General features: G+C 46.5%; 6 protein-coding genes across 6 annotated transcripts; 4 read left to right on the forward strand and 2 right to left on the reverse strand.

Annotated features, from left to right (window-relative positions):
• Window positions 1-451: 451 nt before the first annotated feature.
• Window positions 452-5,410, reverse strand: EYB26_006871 (uncharacterized protein; the record flags this gene model as incomplete). The annotated part of the gene is made up of 1 exon (XM_054266144.1): window positions 452-5,410. One exon carries the CDS (start codon window positions 5,408-5,410, stop codon window positions 452-454), a length of 4,959 nt encoding a protein of 1,652 aa, XP_054122119.1.
• A 2,547-nt stretch (window positions 5,411-7,957) lies between these two features.
• Window positions 7,958-8,620, forward strand: EYB26_006872 (uncharacterized protein; the record flags this gene model as incomplete). The annotated part of the gene is made up of 1 exon (XM_054266145.1): window positions 7,958-8,620. One exon carries the CDS (start codon window positions 7,958-7,960, stop codon window positions 8,618-8,620), a length of 663 nt encoding a protein of 220 aa, XP_054122120.1.
• A 3,445-nt stretch (window positions 8,621-12,065) lies between these two features.
• Window positions 12,066-12,797, forward strand: EYB26_006873 (uncharacterized protein; the record flags this gene model as incomplete). Its single annotated transcript, XM_054266146.1, has 4 exons — window positions 12,066-12,155; window positions 12,208-12,521; window positions 12,638-12,708; window positions 12,778-12,797. 4 exons carry the CDS (start codon window positions 12,066-12,068, stop codon window positions 12,795-12,797), a joined length of 495 nt encoding a protein of 164 aa, XP_054122121.1.
• Window positions 12,798-14,904: 2,107 nt separating this feature from the next.
• Window positions 14,905-16,037, reverse strand: EYB26_006874 (uncharacterized protein; the record flags this gene model as incomplete). The annotated part of the gene is made up of 2 exons (XM_054266147.1): window positions 14,905-15,554; window positions 15,626-16,037. 2 exons carry the CDS (start codon window positions 16,035-16,037, stop codon window positions 14,905-14,907), a joined length of 1,062 nt encoding a protein of 353 aa, XP_054122122.1.
• Window positions 16,038-19,192: 3,155 nt separating this feature from the next.
• Window positions 19,193-21,319, forward strand: EYB26_006875 (uncharacterized protein; the record flags this gene model as incomplete). The annotated part of the gene is made up of 4 exons (XM_054266148.1): window positions 19,193-19,430; window positions 19,486-19,772; window positions 19,863-19,959; window positions 20,016-21,319. 4 exons carry the CDS (start codon window positions 19,193-19,195, stop codon window positions 21,317-21,319), a joined length of 1,926 nt encoding a protein of 641 aa, XP_054122123.1.
• Window positions 21,320-22,546: 1,227 nt separating this feature from the next.
• EYB26_006876 (uncharacterized protein) lies at window positions 22,547-23,320 on the forward strand (the record flags this gene model as incomplete). The annotated part of the gene is made up of 1 exon (XM_054266149.1): window positions 22,547-23,320. One exon carries the CDS (start codon window positions 22,547-22,549, stop codon window positions 23,318-23,320), a length of 774 nt encoding a protein of 257 aa, XP_054122124.1.
• Between the last annotated feature and the right edge of the window lie 1,001 nt (window positions 23,321-24,321).

Genomic DNA, 24,321 nt, shown 5'->3' on the forward strand with positions numbered 1-24,321 from the left:
CGAGATACACGGAGAGACTACGCGAAGGAGGAGAAATTGAGTGACGATAGCTCTGTATAGTGTATGAGATAGTTTTACCCAAAATTCACATCCTTTTCATCATCATCATCATCATCATTATTTCCCTGTTGATTCAGATTCCAAGGATTATATACGTCATACGTAAAGTGGTCTACTTTACCGAATCATGGATAGAACGACCTTGAATGTATGTTCCTATAGGAATGAATATGTACGTACACCACACCATAGCTAAGTTATGTATGTACACCTCCCACTTAACATGCGAACTAGCAAAAAAACAGAAAACCAGGGTATACCGAAAGCATTAAAAAAATCCCCCCCCCCAACAACAAGAAAAGGGGGAAAAAAAACCAAAGTAGATATGCCACACATTCTATCACGAACAAAAAGAAAAAGAAAAAAAATAATAAAAGTGGAGAAAAAAAAATCACAAATGCCCCCTTTTTATCGTCCCAAAGCCCTTGCTGAATAGATCATGGATGTCATGCGATTTCCGGCGCGCAGCGGATGCGGAGGCCATGGAGTCAGAGCGCGGGATTGCTGCTTCTTCATCTTCTACCGGTACACCATGCTGGGAATTATGGTGATGGTGGTGGTGGTGGGCGGCGTCGTCTTCGTTCCGGGGCCGGTTGAGGTATTCATTTACTTCCCTTTCTCGGGCCAATTGTTCTTCTTCCTCGCGCGCAATCTCCAGGCTGGATTGGATTTTACTACTGTCTCGATCCCAGCCCTGTTGTAGTTCCAAGGCAGCTGCTTCCTCGAAGCGGCGTTTGATGGCCGGGTCCTTTTCGAGATGTTGGAAGATGTCGACGTCCGTCGGGAAGAAGTATTGCCTGAACAGGGTCACGGTGGTCTCGAATAGCAGGACGGACGCGACGATCAGAAACAACACGGCCCAGAAATTGAGACTGCGCCCGATCCGATTCAGGAAGTTGCCGCGGACGTCGTAGATGGATTTTCCGGATGTGGCGTCGTTGTAGCGCGCGGAGAGGATCATGTTCCACAGGAACCAACCTCCGATTGAAACGAACAAGACAATGGCGGAAACAATCGTTTTGTAGTGGATTTCGAGGAACTGGAGTTTGAAGTTGATGATTGTTACGCAAGCCGTGAATGTGAGAAGGCCCATGGGGAAGATGGTGTTGTCCACGCCTATGAGAGATTGCCCGAACAAGCCGTACATGGTGTAGAAGACGATCATGGCTTCGATGACGGCCATTAGCGCCCAGCCGAGGTAGATGCGGATGTTGAAGCCTTGGTTGCGTTGACCCTTTGTGTAGAGTTCAGGGACGGCGAGTAAGGTTGGTGCGGAGAGGTCTTTCTCCAACACTCCCAAAAATATAACTGCAAGAGATGTGAACAAGGTGTTGAACATACTCAAGGACCAGTTTTCGTACAGACTGGTACCTGTGTAGCCGTTGTATCGTTGATACAAAGTTTGACTAAGATAGAAGAGCGTCTCCTTCCAGAATGTTCCGAGAGTGTATTTGCAAATCCGGATATAGTTCCAGCGACCATGAACAAGCAATAGCTTGAGCAAGAAGCGGAATTGCGCGATGGAGTAATCCGATATTCTGGCGGCTTGGAGGCCTTCCTTGCCAGTAATACCAATGCCGACATGCGCTTCTTGAATCATAGCGATGTCATTCGCGCCGTCACCAATTGCCAAAGTGATTGCGTTCAGCACATGCTTTCGAACAGATTTGACCAAGAAGGCCTTTTGCTTGGGGCTGGCACGGCAGCAAATAACAGAATCGACCAGAATGGCTAGCTTGAAGAATCGAGGCATCAACGTCTCATCCCGCTCAATCATAGACAGCGTCTGACCATCAACTACCAGCACAGAATGTGCCATTCGACCCTTGCGGATGCTACTGATGGTGCTGACAATGGTCTTTTCCACGTTGCCAACCTCATGGTCCAATATGATGACCTCGGAGTACTCCTTCACAAGTCGACACGAATGACCAATATTGATTGCCGTCTCACGTTTGTCGCCAGTAAGCATCCAAAGTTTGATGTTCGCACGTCTTAGCTTGTCAATTGCCTCTGGCACTCCCTTTTGGAGTTTGTCTTCAATCGCAGTGGCGCCAACGAGCTCAAGTTGTGTTTCAATTTGCTCGCCCACCTTTTCAATCTTTTCCTGTCGGTCGACCAAACTGGTGCTTGCCTCTTGGTATGCTCGCTTCCATTCTGTATAGGTAGACTCGTCTAAAAACCGGGAGGCATACATCAAAGTACGCAAACCTTCTGTAGCAAAATCATTCAGATGCTGGAAGCATCGCTCAAACACGGCTTGGTCATCCACAACAAGGCTTTCCTCGACTAGATACCCGTCGTCTTCCTCTTGGAAAGAAGGCCGGCCATCAGATGAAGCCATCGAGTTTCGGTTCAACTGGGTCGATGGTCGGGGGGTGTAGAACTCGCCGCCGGCGTCCCTGTTGTTCAAAATACCGCCATCGGTTTCACGGTCCTTTAGCCAAACCTCAACGCTACGACGTAAAGTATCACGCTTTCCGGACAGTCCACTCGACCGTCTTAGGGATAAGCTTTGCCTCTGAATGCTCACAGGACTTTGGTGCTCGCTGTTGCGTCGCATGGCCTCAAAAGCTTCTTCTGCTTTCCGTTCGCTAGCTCGTCTCTGGATTTGCACAGCCTTTTGCTGCGCCAAAGACGCCTGTCGAAGCAACTTCGTGATGGTCGAGTCTGCACCTTTACAGAACAGGCAGATGCGTTGATCAGGCATGCGAACAATCACGGACATTCTCTTTCGAGCACTGGTGAACTCGATCACGTCCAATACTTCGTAAACTTCGTCCCATGGGTCATCTTCATGACCAGATGGATAAGTTCGCACAGTTAATGTGTTTTGCTGTCGATCCATGAACAAGTACCCTAGTTGCTGGGCTGCCGTGACCAATGCCAACTCATCAGGAGACGTAGCTTGATAAGTAATATTACCAGCCTCGTCTCGTTCAGGTATGCAAGTATGGCACAGTGCCAAAGATAGAATGAAAAACTTGGCCTTGCGAGCAAATAGAGTATGTGGTTTCCGTTGGATATACTCCAGCATTTGTGTGGTATTGCCCCCACGGAACGGCTTGCCATGCATTATGGACTGAGGACGAGATGGTAGTTCGTGCGCAGACGCCATAGACATTCGGATGGACGATGTACGTACACTCTCCACGCCGGACTTCCGACTCATTGCTTTCTTTCCTTTGCCGCTTCGCTTTTTGTGAATCAGCCAGTGCTTGTCAGCATCTCGTGCTGCTTCCTCGCGAAGATCAGAGTCATGAAGCCACGCAGTACCAGCAACAGTCATCATGCGGAATTTCATGGTGTTGTTTGTCAGCGTACCGGTTTTGTCAGAAAAGATATAGCTGACCTGACCGAGTTCCTCGTTGATAGTTGACGTTCTTGCCTCAAGAGGGGTATCTGATTCCTCATCGTACATGTCGACGTCGTTGAGTAAAAGCATCTGACCAACTTTGACAATTTCCATGCTAACGTAAAGAGATATGGGAATCATCGTATTGAACATGATCAAATAGGAGGTAAAAACTGGACCGATAGAAACAACCGCCTTGGTAAGATACCATGCTTTCTCTTGGTAGTTGTCATCCCAGACACTGTATGCAATGGTGCAAATCATTGCCATGAGAAGAACGATGGCGACGATGAGGACAACGACGTAGTTAACCACAGTCTGCAAAGCGGGTTTCTTGATTCGAGGGTTCTTGTTTGCGTTCATGCGAATCTTGCACTCTTCTCCGGTGTAAATGACCATGGCGTAAATTCGTTCCGTGTTTCGTAGAATACTTCCTCGATATAGAATCTCATTGTTGGTGATGGGTAGTTTCTCGTCATTAACAGTAACGTTGCCATCAAATTTGTAGAGATCGATGTTTGGATCTTCCACTGTGAAACGAATAAGATTCTTCCGTGCGATGATGTCCTCGGGTGTTTGGCAAGCTTTGGCTACAGGATGACAAGGTTGTTTCGTCTTGAGATTGGTTTCACCATCCAGAGCCATGGTTTCAATATGCGCAACGCCGTTTGGGCCGTCCGCATGCAAAAGTACAACGTCTGCAGGCACTGGTTGATTGCGCCGAAGCTGAATAACATCTCCAACTCGCACATCGCGCCACTTTACCGCCACCCAATCTCCGTCATCTTCGAGGGGTAATGTATCCTTCGATTTCGACTGTTTTGGTGCTTGCTTTCGTCCATGCGGCTGCAGAACATGCACATAGCGGTTGTTCTCTTCTTTGTCCAAACGATATCGCCGCAGATCATCGAAACCTTCCTTGCCCATGGAGATACCAACAAAAATCAATAGCGGGACGATTGTCGTAAAAGTACCCGTCGTACTCAGACCAGGAATCATCTGCAATATGGACACCACCAAAAAGTAAAAGTTGGCGACCTTGGAAAATTGCGCAAGAAACTGTTTGGGAAAGAAGCTCCACAAGCTATACCGACTCGAACGGATCGAATTGTCAACGTATGAACTGCCCGATCGCTCGTCGACAAGCATGTCCACTGCGCTGACATTCAACTCTATGTGACGACCATCTTTGGTGGGCGGCAAAGGTTTGATTCGAAAGACCTTCTCTTTGATTGTCTCATTCCATTGACTCAATCGTTCATAAGCCTTCGTCTTGCATGCCGTGGACTTTAACCAATTCTGTCCCACAATCAGGGATAAACTATATTTGAGCGGAGTTGAATCGGAATATGCCAACGAGATCCAATCTTCATCCTTTGAATGAGCTTCCAAAGTTGCAACCGGCTGAATTTCCTCTTCTGCAACAACATATGCCTTTTCTTGTATATCCGAGCCCTTTGCCCTGAAAGGTCGCTGCGGTTGTAGTTCAATACTCGGCCCAGTAGTTTCCGTGGCCGATTGAGTTTGTATGTTCCTTGAGAACAACGTTCGTCGAAGCGAATAACCTCGATCTCGAGTTCGTGACTGCGGCGAGGGTGGGGAAAGAGGTGTGTTGGTAATCGCACTACCACTACTGACAACTCTTTGGCTGCTGGGCGGGACCACACTGGGGAATGATTCAACATCTGTATTGATCTTGAGTCCCGTTGCAGTTGGTGGTCTCTGCGCATCTCCACCTTGCCTTGTAGGCGGCCCTCGCTCGATTTCCGACGAGAACCGTACTTTCCCCGGTACATGTTTGGTGTTTGATACGTCGACTGACCTCCGCGCTGGCAAAGTCGCTGACTGTTCAATATGCGACTGGGCTGGTTGTGGTGAATCGTCGGGTCTATCATCGAACGGATTCGCAGCGACTGGGGTAGTAGTCGTCTCGTCGCCATGAGCCGTAACCTGTTCTGGCGATTGAGCGGGCTGGTCTTCTTTTTTGGAGCCCATTTTGTAACCCCTTTCCTCCAACGGTATGCAACCCAGACGCCTCCTATTTAATTATCTTCTCCTCTTTCGCTCCGGTGATGCGATATTTTCACCTGTGATTCATAGCGTTATGCAATTTTGCAATCGGACCGATCGATCGGTGGAATTGAAATCCGTAAATACTTGAGCAAGTCGTGGACACTCGTAAACGCCGTTGTCGTCGTTGTCGTAAAGTCAAGTCGTCGAAGTGGCGTAACGGCACGAGATTTAAGGTTCCGAGAGCGCTCCAACTCCAAACCAAGAACGATGGGGCGTGTCTTTATATACAGAATCAATCAGGGAAGAGGAAAGAACAAGAACCGAAAATAATAACAAAGCAAACAAATAAGGCAGCACAATTCGAAACGGGCAAGGAAAAAGCAATATGCAACACGAGTTCAGGACGCAAACGTGGTGGAAAATAAAATGGGGATGAAGACGGGCAGGAGCAGGCTGACTGGCTTGGATGCAGCGGCGAGTCGCTGTCGGCAATACAGCTCTGTACGGCGGCACGGCAGTCTGTGCTACGACGATGTGTGCGCAGTACACTGCAGATACGAAAGTTACAGTAAAATAACCGGAGTCGAGCCCGGCCCTGAAGAATGCGGCCATGTGATTGGCCAGTTGTCCCCGGGCTGTGTGAGACGGGGTGACGTTTTCGCACCGGTACGCTAATCCCAGAATGGCTTAAAGGGCTAGGTGTCTTTGTTCCAGAATGTCTCGATCTGGTTAGTCTTTGCGACTTTATCGATAAGCCCCAGGTCTCCCGTTTTTCTCCTTCTCCTCTGGACGTCCGGTCTCGATGGATTCACACCGTTCATCAGTTGATCCAGTTCTTGAACTCCTGCATATCGATATGCAACTCCGTTGGGGGCACAAAGTGGCAAGAGACTGGCCCCCAGCCTCAGGTCGTCGTCAGACAACTCGTGTTTGAGACTCGGAGTATCGTACTGTTCACTTCCAACCCTGGAACTGTCGTCCATGATTCCACGGTCCAGAATCCACATCGTATTTTTCCCTTTCTCGAGACTTATTCTGCTGCCTGGCTAGTGCAGACCAGTGATGGACTTCGCACATACCCAAATAGCCAGTCGAGTTTAATAATTAAGCCTTTGTATAGTTACTCTGTAACATAAGTGTTATAATCAGACGTATCAATTAGAAACCCCACCAACTGACTGGCTGTTTGACACCACCACTATTGTGACGCTGTTAGTATTTACAAATGAGATACGGAGCGCCAATTTATGTGCAATAACCTTAGTCTAATGCGTCGATGCTATGTCTAGACGATTTAGCGATGTTCTGCTTTCATTGTTTCGAGACTTGATTTCGAGGGAACGAATATACTATTGCTGTTGTCCTGGGTTGAGGTAATTAGAAATAAGCCTACACTCTGCATTCCGTGTCCGGCTGGTGGCTAGGCATTGTGTGAATATCGCATGCACTCCTAGGTTCTTAGTGGGGAAGTTGAAAGCCTACCCTTGACGATACATACTGCTTGATTCGTAGTGATTGGAAATTGCTATACTTCCACTTTTCTTGAACGGATGGAGATCCATCATCTCGAAGTTGATCCCGCATATAATTGCCCTAGTTCCAAGACCCACCTCAATCTTCGAGGAATTTTCCTGCCGATTGCTGTTCTTGTCCGTAAGCTTACCATTTTAGGAAGGCATGTAACCCTAAACTCCTCCTAGTAAAAGCAATAAGAAACTTAGTATTCCGTAATTTCATCTATTTCTTCCGCTCATCTTTGGCCAAGTTACGTGGAACTGTCTCTTTCAAAGGGCGATAGGGCCAATAGGGCGCGTGAGTAGATAATTGATGTCCAGGCAGCACCCTCGCATATATACCTAGGCATATACCAGTCCACCTCCTATTCGCTTTTATTTTCGCGGATCAGGGTCCCTCCAGTATCAGCCATGGAGAGCGTCAAGTGCAGAGTGTCTCATCCATGCGGCTCTGCTCTCATTTTCTTGCCGATCACATGATCTCGCCTTCAATTGAATTTAAAAATTGCCAAAATTAGCCCGTCGCATGTTACATGGCGGCAATGCTGAGATATTGGCTCACTTTTATTGGCTACCTTGAGGCTTGGAACCAACACAAAGTTCCGGCTGTGATTGATCAGATTGCGGCCAAGCACGGTCTAAGTGGGAGTTGATTCAGCCTCAATGGCTCTATTCCATTTTGGGCTGGACTGGTCACTATTTACGCGAAAACAATTGGCTTTTCTTACAACTAAATGACTAAGGCAGCCCCTTAGTTAACTATTCTGTAAGTTAGTTTAAAATTACTTGCAAGAGTCAAGCACGGTCACGGAGTGGGAGAGAAATTTATCTGAGATTATCTGCTCCCCTGATCAAGGTTTAAATTCTGAGAAATCCCCCTTTCAATATTACTCCGAATATTTTTTATCTTTGCGATTACAGCCCGATTACAAGTCCCTCTTTCGAGTATTTTCCTTACTCGCCTTCCTCTTTCTATCTCCCAACCAGTACTCTCGTTTTCGAACAACCACCAATCATGCGTACCTCCTTCGCTGCAACAGCCCTTAGCATGGCTGCGCTTGCCGCCGCTCAAGGCGGCCTTATTAGCAATTTAGCCTCATCCGGAGTCACCACCGCATCTCCCACAACCTTCGCGTCCGGCACCACCACCATCAAAATGTTCGAAGCCGGCGAAACCAACCCCGGCATGACAGATTATTATGGTAGCATCATCAGCGCCGACGCCGTCGCTACCACAGTTCTCGTCAACTGCCGCAACCCCTCCGACAAAAACTGCGTTGGCGGAGTGACCATGGTTGGAGGGCCCTCAACTTGGCACCTCGCCGTTACCACTATCCAGCCGGCCTATGGCGTCGACCTTACCATCGCCGTCATCGATGACTGCAAAATTACAGCTTCTACCCAAGCGATTTGCGGAAACACTATCGAAGGTACTGCGTCCGCTGGCGGTCAGAAGACCACTACTGCCAGCTCCTCGACGCGGACTTATGCCAGCTCCGAGATTTACTACGACGATTTGCTTATTACTGCTGGTGTCGAGAAGTTGACCAGCCCCCAGGCTACCCAGACCCCCAAGGGTGCAGGTGCGGTTGCGGCCCCGGTCCCCACGGGTAACTTTGGATTGACTGTTGGTGGAATGGCTGCTGCCGCTGTTGTTGCTGCTGCTGGGTTATTGTAAACAGTGATCGATCGTTTGCTACGCCGTACTATGTTTATTAATTCTGTGATGTCATGACGTAACCTCAACAATACCACTAATGTTTGCTGCACGTTGTTTGTGATGCGAGGTGTTTTTGATTCTCCACTCGTCAGTAATCTATAATTTGTAAGTTTTGTTTGATTTATTGTCTCCAAGCATGAGCATCTCTCTTCCGTCGTAGCGATACCTCTTGGAGATTCCAGGCAAAGATCAAGACAACCTCGAAGTCTCCACCGAAGAGACTCAAGCAGATCATTGAGAGTAATGATGTGCCTTTTCGAGCTTCTATGATAATTGTAGTTTGAAATATCCAGACACGTAAGCTACAGTCAAGTATAACCCTGAGATATCAATCGAATAGTAATAATCGGTCAACCTTCTATCAAGGATCTAGGAATTCCATTTTCAGAACTACAGAGACAGCAGTCCTCACATCCCTCGGGAAGCATATCCTAGGGACATACCGGGCACATAGGTCTTTGTAGCCCCAGATTGATAAACACGTATCAGCATTTGCTATCTCTGCCCTAGTAAAGTCGTGAATCAAGTGCTGCCATGAAAGTCCGCAATTGTGCGCCACTCATGCTACATATTTTCGAAGGTGGGAAACAAGGATTGATCTTCAAGGCACCTCACCTCGTCCGGCTATCCGATAAGAGGCATTGCCCTCCTGGACATAATGGAAGAAAATGAAAATGACTGCTGGTGGTCTGATTGGCCAATGACTGGATAATCGATACATTACTAGCCATAAAAAGCTAGCCTGATGAAATATATCGCGATCCATCCAATCCGCTTTCATATCGTACAAAAAACGGTCCACTTGCAGTAAACAAACAATAGTGGGGCATGAAAATACCCCCGGTTCAGATCAATCATTGGCTCATGATTCTGCATTTTCGGGGTAAATTTGGCCGTTTCGGGGAGCTAAGCACTGCATCAAAGTGGGTTGCTGCTCTCATCGCATGTTGTTGCATATCAGACTACCCGATGGTATATGTAGTGCAACCTTCGGTACCCAGCATGCACATGATGTGCAAACTCCGGAAGACGGTGTCCTGGCTATCGCGACATGGACGATGTCCGCTTCCAAGTTCAAATAGCAGCTTCGTACGAAGATCTCTTCATCAAATGGCGATGGGCCTAACAACGTACCTACAGTTTGCAAAAGTATGTTGAGGCGCTTAAAGGTATTCGGACTCAATTCGCAGGATTGGTGTCGAGGAAAGATGTGCTTTATTTTACTGCTATTCTGCAGAGGTATGAAATCACACCCACTTTCCTTGGGAAAATAGTTGGTGTAATGGTTGTGATGCTATAATCCTTCATTCCCTCATGCGATGGACTAGCTGGCCGAGCAGGTTATGTACGAGATTGTAAAACGCTAGTTTCGGACAGCGTTTCTCTTCAGAACTTTGTATTGGTGAATGATAACATGTATCTATAGTTACATGCAGATAGTCTTTATAAGCACTATTCCTATTGCCGGCACTAGTTTCATGAGAGCGAAACATATTAACCAAACAGATAGCGCAGGCTCGTCCGCTCTCACATCCTCTCACATCTCCAATAGTTGCTTACTTCGCTAACACCCCGTATACTGCTTAATCGAGTATGACATACATGAAAACCCAAACCTCAATGGGCCAATTGCAAGAAGTCTTGACCTCAGATTACACAGGGCAATAGTGCCTTGGACTCAGAATGGGCTGCATGTCTCAGATGTGCTTCCATTGATCGTAGTATGGGTAGGCAAGGTCTGAAACGCACAATGGAAGGCCTGCGATGCTTTGATAGGTACTGTGGGGATGGGGTTTCTGAACGGACTGTGGTTGTGGATCCAATGCTTTCTTTTGATACCTGGGTGCAGTCTAATCCATATGGCTTGAATGATTAGAAACCTCCTTAGCCCCATGTCTGACATCTAGACTCGGGAGGAGGGTTACCGACTGGTGTTGTTAAATGGGGGGGTTTGTATCTAAACTACAGCTCATCAATTCTAAACGATCGAGTGATTTAGTCTTTTCCAACATAATACTCCCTGAGATATCTGGGCATGATTATCATCATGACCTTGAATAATTGTTTGCCATTGTAATGACTTTATGGAGAGGAACCGTGCCTAGTGAGTCAAAGACGACCGCCTTGCTCGGGAATATCATCTCGGCCATTCTGGTCAAAGCAAATGAGACCCTATGCATGCTTACTGATATCAAAGCCTGTGTTGTAATTCTCGCGGAATCAAGGCATTGATATGTATACTTCCTACCAAACACCCCATATCATTGCTGAAGCCAACAAAGCATGAACTTTCGTCGTTTCCATTGGCAATGATGAGTCAGGAAGGCAGCGCATCAGCCTCGAAGTCGTTCCCTGAAATAGGCTAGCTTATTAAAGGGCAATCCCTTTATACGAAGTGGTGGCCATTCGTGAAGCATTTCAGACCCCACCTGCATATATGCTCGCTGTAGGTTTTATGATATTCTTTCTATTACGTTTCCAGCCAAATGTGCAAAACATCGAGATCTCGAAGTAGTTGTTACTGATAATGGGCCAATCAGATATGCTAAATACGTTTTCAAGAATTCTTGGGCTGTGAGTCAAAGATACATTTGCCTAAACGAATGAGTGCTTGTTTAGAAATTCAATTCGTGTAGTCCCCTAACAGTGTTCTTTTTAACCCTAGCTAAAGATCACGCATCTTGTTTAAGACCCTGCTGAAACCATGTATATGCATTAACTGTTATGGCTCACATGCCTCAGGAGGCTATCTCTATCCATATGATGAGATACTATAAGATAGCAAAGGCCCTCCCGTCTTCGAAAAAGAGGCTTATCAAATGCGAGCTTATACTTCATTATATGAAGCTTTCCGCAAAGCTTAAGCTAAATAAGATTATATAGAAGTACTCTTATACTAAGCCATTTTTCTTTAAGCTTCCCAAGCGACTCTCACTAATACATTACAAGAATTATTTCCTGAATGGGCAACATCATTCGGCCTCCATGCCACAACGCTAGTATAGCTACGCTTTGACATTACTGCTTGCATATGATATCTTGTATATATCATGACTCATTTTGAGAGGTTGCATCTTAGTGTTGTATATCATGGCTTGACGGAGAACTCCTCGAATAAATACGCTATACAACACCAACATCGACATCCTGCATATATACCAGCCTTCTACCCAATAAATCATAAATGAATACGATGTATATTCCTGAAGTTGAAGATGCTTCAGTTCATACGTGTCTCACTGCCAAAGGAGAGGTATCAGAAGACAATATGGAATTAATATAAGGCATGCAATCTTATTCAGCAAAGAAACATCCCAAATACGAGAGATGAGGAGGTTCCAGTGTCAATTGAGGGATCAATTGCGAGAGCATGTACTTGTAGAATCAGTAATCGCAATATAAAATGGGACAACTTCCCATTGATGATCATGGGTTCCTTGAATCAAATCTCTCAAAAGCCTCAACTTTTGCTAAGCTCTCAATTCCTCTAGCCGTTGATTATTTCCCTCGGATTTTCCTTCGGATTCCTGACACCAAAAATAAAGTTCATTACATCTGCCCTGATCCTCATTCTGCCTTTAACGGCACTTGCTGCTCCTTCTCCTGCGCCTGCTTCTGCTATTGATCCTGCCGCTGCAATTCCTATCTCTGATGCCGCCAAAAGCCGCATCGCTGCTTTGAGTGATGATGAAATCTTCACCAAACGCAATACAGAAGTCTGCGAGATTATCAATGTTTCTAGCTACGTGTACTGCCGCTCTGGACCGGGCACTGGCTATTCTGCCGAATATGAACTTTATGGTGGATACACATGGGGCTTCACATGCTATGAAGAAGGGACGTGTGTTGATGGCAACTGGTTCGTAAAAACTTTTCCCTCTGAAAACCCCCACGAAGTAATATTGAGAATTTGACTGTATATGGGATGACATGACATGGTATGCCATAACGTGAGGCTAATTTCCGACATTCAAGCACCTGGGACTGGAACGCAGATTTGGGCTGCTTTGTGAGTGGCTATTACACTTCAGCTGGATGTTCTAAGGGTAAGTTTGTGCATTTACATGAGTTATCATTATGTTGGCCTGTTACTGATTCAGTATGCTATAAAATAGCCAACCTCGGGCTTTGCTAAACTGGTACTTGCCCTGTCTACCGCGGAGATATGAAGTTTCCCGCGCAAAAAAAAAAAAAAAAAAAAAAAAACATGCCGCTGTTCCTATAGAAACTTCTATATTCGGAGTGATCTGTGTAGGATCTGGGTGGAAACAGGGGTCATGGCGTTAGTGTTGTGCGACATGCAGTATTTGACATTTTAGTTTAAACTTAAATCCATTCAACATGGGTTTTAGGTAGTACAATTCGCCGCAGATTGAAATGGAAAATTCTGTCGGTAAATTATTGCCCAATTATCTTCTCTCTTCTTCATGCGGCCTGATTCTCCTGCGCTGCAATTTATCGTAAGCAATGCAGAATCTTTACAAAAGTGATATTGAGCCAAGACCAATGCAACGACACCCATTTGCCAGGAAAGAGTAGGCTGAAGAGATAGGCACCTAACTAGTGCAGACTTAATTTTGGCTTCCCCGGAACACGTAAGCTTATACTTAATAACTAACTATTAACTAACTAGTTAACTAACTAGTTAGTTAACTTAGGTATCACTGACCCCGCAGACGGGAAACCCTTTTCAGCCACCAAGTTCTTTAGTTACTAAGTACCTGGGACACGGAGAGTTTCTCAGTACTCTGTAAATACTACATATTTAGTATGTATTTTTGAGTCACCGGCGTGGAAAACCCCAGCCCCCAGCTACACTTCGTTTACTGGTACAATCTTCCGGGCTCGTTGGTTTGTAAAGCATTGCAACCCGTTCTGCAATGCAACCTTCTAACTTTGACATCGATTTCAACTTGCATCGTACATAAGAATGCTAGCGTACTAATGCGTTCCATTCCAAAGACCCAACGCAGCAAATTATTATCCTTCTCTCTATTGATTTACCGTCTTTCAAGTGAAGACTCGATAGCCCGCCAGTTAGGGCATGCGAGGTCACGTGATCACGTTCAGGTTTCAAATAATGGACTCGATCCATGGATGTTGATTAGCTCTTCGTTATTTCCTTCAAGAAAGTGACTATGCTTTCGATCTGAGTGATGATACTACCTGAACATGCGGGTGTGATATGAAACCATGACTAACTACGACCTTGGAACCTCGGGAAAAGTTGGGCACAGACAAGACGCCACTCCAGAGTCCACTCAGTCCAGTCATTGAAGCCATGGCCTGAAATGAGTAATCGACCTCCCACCATGGTTATATGAGGCCCTTCGTAGAATTCAAAGCTGAATCGATTTGGAACACGGTTCTGTGCTGAACTAATACATACCATTCACAAATTAAAAGTTCGGGCAACGTCTCAGTGACGCTACCCATATATATCTAATGCACGGTGCCAAGTCTACATCAAGTACTAGTAGAGTGATACAGAAGAAAAATATATAACTTTGATATCTATATATCCATGACGGCCTCGACTGAGGCACTTGTAACTCCAGAGAGACTCTATATTTCGAGAGTGCCAGTCATACTTTCCTGTCACTGCTTTCATGGCCATCACATGCCTTGATTGAGGGATTCGTCTTAAACAGCATCCTCCTCCAAGCGGTATTTAAACCATTGCTTTGAAATAACAAGCACATACGACCATAGGGTGTGGAAAACAGGGCTTCCCGTCCGCTCAGCCGTACTTAAGCCACACGCCGGCTGGTTAGTAGTTGGGTGGGTGACCACCAGCGAATCCCAGCTGTTGTATGTTTTTTTCATTTTTTTTATCTTTTGGTTTTCTAGGAGTTCATAGATTGCTTTTTGTAAAAATGATGCCCTTGAAGTGGCTCGTGAGGGCCTGGGAGTGGTTCCATTTTTGAACCAATGAGGAAGGACAATTTTAGCCGTCATATTCGGACGTCGAAGTTGGAGTGTCTTCTATGGACAAATCTGTAGCTGGGTGACACTCACAGTGAGAAATGTGGTACTGAAAGAGTCTATGCATTGATTTGTTACTTCATATTTTGCCCTAATGGTCACACGGAACCCTGGCTTTACTATCAACTAAGTAACCTGCCATGGCAATCTCTTGAATACTCCTTGCTCGTATATCCCGTCCTATTGAAGCCACAAAATACCGCCTAATTTTAATAAGACACGTAGAATCCTTTCAACCCGTTCTAGACACCCTTCGATTAATCATTCTTTTCCACATGCAGGATCAATTCATAACTGGCCTCTCCATGCCATACGTGTGCATTCCAACGTTCATAGCCATGCATGTATTTGAAGATAGTGTCTGAGAAATGACAGTGCAGTTTGAAACGCACCCGATTCGCGTGGCCCGTATTGCGTGGATTCCAAAGGATGAAGCGATGTGGCTCTGGAAGTGGATACATGCAACTTGTACGGCCGATTTTTTCGAGGAGATCTAAATATGTTGTGTGGTCATTCCAGATATCTAGTTTTTTGTTGTTTGTTGAATCCTGTCCATTTATTCCCCAGATGTGTTGACGAATAGTGCTGAGCTGGTTTTCGAATTGATCTTCACCAGCAGGCATCAATCTCAGAGATCGTAGAAGTTTCGCGTTCTCCTGTCCAATACCTATGAGGAAAATTGGGACAGCGTCAATATTAGCAAATGTGAATTTGTTTTTACTGTAAAACACACTCCGTGCCTCATCATAGATCCCACGGCTCGTCATCAAAAGAGACAAGGGATTGTTATCCCTGTTCCGCTGAAGGAAGACCTTTGCTTGTCGAGGGCTCGGAGCTTCTTCTTTCATTGCGCAAATGTTGATCCCGGGGCAGCAGAGAGTCATTTCGTAAACTATGGTCCGCAGCTCTGTTGTCGTGTCAAGTTAGCCTAAGCAGGTCAAGGTTGGAACGTTCTTCATTTTGCATCATCATACATACCAGGTGGAAGGCGAAGAAGTGGAAATGGCCCTTCTGGTTTAAAGATCTTCACCACTTTCTCATCAAAAGGAAGCACCCATTCGCTAATATTGCTGAGATCTACGCTCTCGTCATTGGCATCATTGCTACCTCTCAATGGGCCTTCAGGAAACCCTCCCCAATGCAATTTAGTAACGACATGCTGGATGAACTTTTGTCTGGTAGCGATTATCTCTCGGCAATCGCGAGAGGGGCATTGATACTCGTTGTCGTCGTCTTCAGGGTAGAGAATCCTTTGAATTTCCAACACATCGTGAATCCCGTCAGCTGGTATACGCCATTCGTCAATATACTGAATCAAATGCCTGCGTAGACCAGTCTTGTTGCCGTACTTCTTCTGACAGAAGCGACAGACCTGCAGTTCCCAAGGCATGTCATCGGTTGTCAGTCAGGGGAAGAGAAATAGAGGTCGTCCATCAAAGAAAAGCTCGTATCTTTTCCAGCTTATCTGGGGGGATGAAGTGGTCAATGGTCTGTCGGATTTCAGATCTGGGGATTTGACGAAGTTCAGGAGAGACAATATCAAGAAGAAGCCCTTTCCTTTCTCAGTCGTCGGTTGTTTGTTTGTTTGCCCGGCATTGCCCAACTCCTTAGGCCCTAATGTCCCGTGCCCCGTGCCCTATGCCCTAGTGCCAAGACCTGAGAAGCTCTTCACTTCCTTTGTGTCAATCAGCTTTATTGGGTTTGGGATGTATCATTTGCTTGTATGGATCTCTCCCAGATGATTGGTAGCCTAGCATCACAGTTATTCATCCCTGCAATCATTCATCTAAACGTCTTTGATAAGGAGACTGTCATAACTAAGTAGAGATCATCATATTATACGAGGACATCACTAGCATCCAAGAAACTTATGTACACTCAGTGGCGCCAAAATGAATGTGTCTTTTCAATAAGTTGATGACGCCTCAGAAGCATGAGCATCAAAGTCTCTTGCAGGCTCTGTCAACGCCTCCCTCCAGATGCGGAAACATCGTATAATGTGTATCGTCTTCATATTGGATCAAAACGCTATGAGGTAGCCTCTGAGTCAGATACCTCATCACAGCCACAGGCGAGTTTCTATCCTTACCTCCATGCCAAATTCGCACAGGGTTAAAGTCGACGTCCTTGAATTTGAACCCCCCAGTCCGGGGATTATAGTAAATCGGCTTCAAGGACAGTTGCACCAGCACCTTGTACAAATGTCTCATCTAATAATACGTCAATTAGATAATTCCTGCACTCTTCAGGGGTCTTTTTTCAGTTATTGGTTGGAGTTATCGTCTTTGATGGGCGCTACCCATTCCGTCTCTTCCGTTTCCTTCCTCTCCTTACCGGCATATTGGGCTTCTAACCACGCATCAACCCGCCTCACTATCGTGCCTGAGGTGGCTATTGCTCGGAGTCCACGGACTATCAACCCGAGCAAAACACCGAGCCCAGAAGGCCAGTAAACTGCCAACGTACGCGTCAGCCTCCGTATGCGTGACATATGATGCGTGCCGGCTTCCCAGGGCCCCCCACTCGCAAACAAACCCACACCAGCAACCATGTTCTTAGGCAATGCATGTGCACAAGCAAGGGCAAAAGGTCCACCGCCGGAGAGACTCGTAACCACAAATAGATCTAAGATCATAGTTACCAGTCGCAAATGCGTGGACGTCATTTGGCCAATCCATGATATTGCGGCCCGGCTGAGGCGTGGGGAGTGCCAAATCCCGGCCTGTCTAGCACTAGATGTCTTATGTCACAGCGCCGAGCAGTAGCATCTGCAGGTTCTGCTTCTATACGTGATGATGGGAAGCCGTGGAAATAGAGCAGCGGGCTGCCGTTTGGATTGCCGTATTCGGCAAACCCTAAGACACGGCCATTGGGGAGTTGAAAGGTTTGGGAGTGACAGATTTGCAGAGGTGGTGTGGAGTGTGTGTGGTTATGCGTATTACTTGGCCATGCGATGCGCCTCAGCCTGGGTTTAATTGGCATTATAGAACAAGCGGGATGATGACTCAATGTCTATATTGATCTAGAGTCATGACTCGTGAGACAAGAAATTCCAAGTGAGACCACGATGGATGATGACCCTCGGTGAATGGACCGAGATAATGAGCTGCATAAGCTTAAAAGACTACAAACATGTATAATTAATGATGAACGAAAGTGTTTAGTTACATTATCAACACGGCATATAAAGTCGAAGGATGCTGAATACGAACTCGTCAGGTGACAGCGACCTTTACCTAGTGCTTACTCTGGGTAGGAGGCCCATCACCGCCGAGCGCAGATGTATAACTCTACCCCAACCCTACGTTAACTATGGACAGGTGAAGATGAGAGAAGTTTCTCATACAAATTGTGGAACTCAAAGACGGAGGGCACAAGAATCGTATAACTACATCTCCAGAGTCAAGGACAACTCGGAAATACGTGGTCTTGAAAATGAGACGTGCGGACTTTAATGCATGAAACTATACAAAGGTGCTATAGGAATTACGGTAATATGTAGAAACAAATTGAGTATTTCCGGCACTAACATACTCAGAAACATAAACGTTCTCCAGTTACAATGGAGTAAGATCCGAGTCTGTAACCTTCTACCGAGGCAATCTCCCGTAATGATCAGATACCAAGCATCTTACTGCATAGTTAAATAGTGGGTACCTTAAGATACTGTAATGACTTCAATACCTGCCGGCATGAAACAACGCCACCGACGAAAACTCCACCACCAACCGCCAGCCTAGTGTCGGTGAAGCAGGTCTTGCTGTAACCCTGATGGATGGGTTGAAGGGGGATCGCCATATGCCATGTCTTGGGATGTTTTCTTTTTTTTTTTCAGCCGTAAGGACTGGAAGTACTTTTCGCTTGCCCATGTGCTTGTTGTAGGTTAATTCTCATCAGATCAGCCGCTTGAGGTTTAAGTTGGACCATAAAAGACCGTGTCCCATTTAGGCATGCACACAGAAGGATTCTCCGGAGTACCCCACAGTGGCAATTCTGTTTGTGGGGAGGAGAAGGCTTAGAAATTCTTCATGATTATTCATTGACTGAAAATGCCGAGACTTCCAGATTAAAACTGACCTTACTAAAGCCCAATATAGCTTCGTCTTCCGTCCTAATAGGGAACCTGCGTCCGGCACTAAGATTTGCCGTTAGCTTCGGTTTTGAGAGCCAGTCACAGCACCGGAATAAATTTATAGTTTCCGTAATGCCTTTCAAAACGGTCCCCGGACTACGTAATTCTCGGCATTTGACTTGCATTGATGTGCAAGGCGTAGATGCGCTGATGAACTCGCTCCGTCCTGTCCAATCACGTCGGCAGAATACTGGCGACTTGATCAATGAAGTTGCGGAGAAGCATGTTCACCGGAAATTTAAATTCAGCAACGGCGATATTCAGGTACAATGAAATCCTGGGGATAGGAATCATGGGAGGTCTATAAAGAGGGAAAGAAAGCTCGTCGTTGAGTGTTTCTTTGCTCCCCATCCCATCGCAATCATCCTCATCATCCTTCTCAGCTCATATTCAAACCTTGCAGTTTGTCCATTATGACTTTCTCTCGCCTCTCCTCCTCCGTGCTTTGTGCACTGGCTGCTCTCGGCCACAATGCGCTGGCAGCTCCCCAGTTCTCTCCTCGTGCTACAGTCGGCTTGGATGCCTGGCTTGCCAGTGAGACTACCTTCTCCCTCAACGGGATCCTGGCCAACATTGGTTCCAGCGGTGCCTATTCCGCGAGCGCCAAGCCTGGTGTCGTTATTGCCAGTCCCAGCACAAACAACCCGAACTGTGAGTGTGCTATCATCAATCCTATATGAATATCAATCCCTGACAAACGACATAGATTACTACACCTGGACGAGAGACTCCGCTCTCACCTTGAAGGTGCTTATCGATCTCTTCGGTAATGGAAACCTCAGTCTCCAGACCGTCATTGAGGAATACATCAATGCACAGGCGTATCTGCAGACTGTCTCCAACCCCTCTGGTGATCTCTCAAGTGGTGCCGGTCTCGCCGAGCCCAAGTACAACGTTGACATGAGCCCTTTCACTGGTGGGTGGGGCAGACCTCAACGAGACGGTCCTGCTTTGCGTGCTATTGCCTTGATTGAGTTCGGCAATTGGTTGATTGTAAGTACTCTTCCTAAAAGTCATAGACGGTCAGGGTTATCTCAACTCTAGCCCTAATCCGAAGTCTTCGACGGTCACTGACTCTTGCAGGACAATGGCTACTCTAGCTATGCTGTTAACAACATCTGGCCCATCGTGCGCAACGATCTGTCCTACGTCTCCCAATACTGGAGCCAATCCGGTTTTGGTAAGTCTTTCACTTTGCCAGTATGCAATCATTTGCTAACTTTTTTGTGCCATCAGATCTTTGGGAGGAGGTCAACAGCATGTCTTTCTTCACCGTCGCTAACCAGCACCGTGCTCTTGTCCAGGGAAGCACCTTTGCCGCCCGTGTTGGCGCATCATGCTCATGGTGTGACTCCCAAGCCCCCCAGATCCTCTGCTACATGCAGACCTTCTGGACCGGATCCTACATCAATGCCAACACTGGCGGTGGTCGCTCCGGCAAGGATTCCAACACCGTTCTAACCACTATCCACACTTTTGATCCTGAGGCTACTTGTGACGACGTCACCTTCCAGCCTTGCTCTCCCCGCGCCCTCGCCAACCACAAGGTCTATACCGATTCGTTCCGCTCTATCTATGGTGTCAACTCTGGTATCGCTCAGGGTGTTGCTGTCTCCGTTGGACGTTATCCTGAGGACTCCTACTACGGCGGTAACCCATGGTTCCTGTCCAACCTCGCTGCCGCAGAACAGTTGTACGATGCCATTTACCAATGGAACAAGATCGGCTCCATCACCATCACCAGCACCTCTTTGGCTTTCTTCAAGGACGTCTACAGCTCCGCCGCTGTCGGCACCTACGCCTCCGGCAGCACTGCCTTCACCTCCATCATCAGCGCAGTCAAGACCTACGCCGACGGCTACGTTAGCATTGTTCAGGGTCACGCCGCTGCCAACGGTTCCCTCTCTGAGCAGTTTGACAGAAACTCCGGTGTAGAAATCTCTGCTCGTGACCTCACCTGGTCATATGCCGCCTTGCTCACTGCTAACTTGCGTCGTAACGGAGTTATGCCTCCTTCCTGGGGTGCTGCCTCCGCCAACTCGGTCCCCAGCTCTTGCTCAATGGGCTCTGCCACTGGTACTTACAGCACACCTACCGCTACCGCCTGGCCCAGCACCTTGACCAGCGCCACCGGAATTCCTGTCACCACTTCCGCCACCGCCTCTGTCACCAAGGCCACCAGTGCTACTTCTACCACCACAAGCGCCACCACCTGCACAACCCCTACTTCCGTCGCTGTCACTTTCGACGAAATTGCCACAACCACCTACGGCGAGAACGTCTTCATCGTTGGCTCCATCTCCCAGCTCGGTAGCTGGGATACCAGCAAGGCCATTGCTCTCAGCGCCAGCCAGTACACTTCCAGCAACCACCTCTGGTTCGCTACCCTCAGCCTTCCCGCTGGTACCACCTTCCAGTACAAGTACATCCGCAAGGAGTCGAACGGTTCGATCGTTTGGGAGAGCGATCCTAACCGCTCCTACACTGTTCCTTCCGGCTGTGGTGTTAGCACTGCTACCGAGAACGACACCTGGCGATAAGCGATTATGAGTATGAATAATGGGGAATACGAAAAACGCGTACGCGCGAAAATTTGAAAGTATATATTAAATTTTTGATTCAAGAGCTGTGGAGGCTGTCACAATTTTCATTTCATATGTAGCTATATTTATCTTTATCAATGGATGTCCCCATTTTTACTTTCACAACATGGCTCTCGAACTTCCAAAACTAAATAGGTAATTATTTCTAAGATATCTTACGAGAGTAAGTAATAAATGTAAATTGTGCAGATCTCCAGAATCTGATCAAACATAATCTTCACCTCTCATTATTACCAGAAACAGGGATTTCCTAATACTTTGAAAAGAGTCCCGAGGCCATCACCTGGACACAGGTATGTTTACGCGGTTAGGGCTAACAAGCCGTCTGGCTTCACTCCGCTCGGCCGTGGAAGGGAAATTTGACAACAGATGCTCCCGTATGACCAGACATGGGAAATGATTCATCAAGCCCGCTGCTTCCATCTCAAAACATAGAACATCTTTTTCTGCTGCAAGTCCATCACGAATCACCGCATTCTTCATCACCTGGTTTGCCGACGCAATCAAGCCATAGTGAATAGCTGGATTATCATCTTCATCGCTTCGGTCACGTCGCCTTCATGAAATTCCTCATCTCCACACACTATTTCACAACTCCTTTCATCATTACTGGGATGGACAATGTGTGACTGATATAATCGATCGCTACTTAGATCTGGTCGAATGTTTTTTTTTTTTTTTTTTTTTTTTTCGTAGCTTCGGCCGCGTTTCAAGCACGCTCTTAATCGTTTCGTCCAGCTGATTGATGTCCTTCCATCTCATACTTAGCTTTGATGTCACCCATTGCGGATCTAAGCAGACCGGGGGGGGGTTGATCAACAATCCTGTGGTCCGAAATTCTTGATTCTGCATGGTATGATTTAGAGTGACGGCTGCAAAACATTTTCTTTCCCGAAATGGAAAATGGCCCCCCGTCCTCAGCGACGTGACATTGGATCGAATTGAATTTATTCTTTCATTTCGAACATGGATCAAATGTTTACGTACATATGGGTTCAAATTTCTAGAAGCGATTAGAAATTGATCTTGACTTGATCCATTTACGTACAATGCCAGCTCGCCGATTATAAAAGAGTGCTTGCCCACCGTTCAAGGTCGGTCTTGTTCAAGCAACTTAACTTCTCTCCATCAATCAGATATATTTCTTATCAGACGAAACTAAAGATGTCTTTCCCATCCATCGCCGCTGCTATCATTGCAGCTATGAGCCTCGTCTTTCCCGTTCTTTCAACCCAGACCTTTGTCAACACTGGAACTCTCAGTGGCTGGTCCAGTCAAAATATTGAACACAAGGGTAGCATTAATCAAGTGACCGACGTAGTTTATAATGGTACAACTGCTCTCAAATTCACTCAGGTCTACGACTCCTCCTATACTGGCCGCTATCACTCCGAGAAAGCTAAGACGCAGGTATATAAACTCGGCGACCAGGGGTTTTACGGCTTCGCATTCAGACTACAAGAAGACTGGCAGGCTTCTCCAGCTCAGTCTTACAATATTGCCCAGTTCATTGCCGATTTTACAGACACCGGCTGTGACAACTGGATGCCATCAAGTATGGTCTGGGTTATTGGGGACCAGCTTGCAACGAGGGTCAAATTTGGCAGTATCTGTGCCCAGCAGATTCAGGAATGGAAAGGACTGGTAACAGTGACTCCTGGAGAATGGCACAAAATCGTGATCCAGGCAAACTGGCAAAGCGATAATGCCGGCTATTATAAGATGTGGTATGATGGCGCGAAAGTGGTCGAGGAATACAACCTACCCACCATGATAGATGACGCTCGTCCCTTTGATTTCCACGTCGGCATCTATGCGAACGGGTGGCATGATCAGGGTGAGAATTTAGGAACCCAGAACACGCGGGAAATCTGGATTGACAGTGTTGGCATGGGCACTACATTTTCCGACGCCAATCCAGCATTGATTGAGGGTTGATGGAGGTGAAAATCGCTTGGGATTATTTCACATTGAAGTCTGCTGTATAGCTCAACGAACCACGATTTAGTCCACCTAAACTCAGTCTGCAGTACAAGATACTGATATCTCCCTGTCCCCTACTTTCACCCTGCGGAAATTAGAAGTAGTAGTCGAATTGACACACCTGCTGTAATGTCAAACGAGGGGGATATATGTGCTCAAATTTCTTCCATAGAGTCTATACTTTCGAGTCTATTCCAGGCATGTAATCCCACCCTTAAAGGTATCAATATCAACATGGCATACTGGTCTTCCTACGCAGTTAGTAATGTCTTCCTCAAAATCGCATTATGTTGGGCAACCCAGCTTGTCGTAGATTCCTCGATAACTGGAATCCGTATTGAGTATTCCGATGAGATCAAATTACTAGCTGCAATTATGCCTACTGGTAATGGCATCAAGACTGTCAACGCGGTCAGCATAGGTCATCTTCATCTAGATCATATTAGCGGTCTGGAGCATTTTCTAGATACTGATGTTTCAATTTATGTCCAAGAACAGGAGTTCAAGCATGCATGTTGGGCTGTAGCAATTGGCGCTGACTCTGGGGGTCTATCTCGGGCGCTATATGCACCTGTAACGCCCTATGAAGTAATGTTGTATTTTAATAAATTGAAGAATTTCTTCATCAGAAACTACGAATCGTACCCAAACCGAGGATCTTGTAACATCCTCTGATTGAAATTATCATCATCTTGGGAGGGGTTGGTACCGCATGATGATTTCAAATGTTACATCGGTATTTGGTCCCGTGGATGAATTGTTTTCAAGTTCTCAGCTGGAGTCACCATGATGGATCATGCCTGACTGAGCAAAGTCAAAACTTTGAATAATGGCCATGGTCGATGAATCACATCAACAAACCACCAGCCCTTCACATCCTACCGTCACTATCGATCCCGCGAGGAAATATGAATTACTTGGAAGTAGCGGTAACATGTATTGCAGGCTTTGCAGGT

This window comes from Talaromyces marneffei, chromosome 5 (genome assembly GCF_009556855.1).
Source record: "Talaromyces marneffei chromosome 5, complete sequence".
NCBI classification, from domain to species: domain Eukaryota; kingdom Fungi; phylum Ascomycota; class Eurotiomycetes; order Eurotiales; family Trichocomaceae; genus Talaromyces; species Talaromyces marneffei.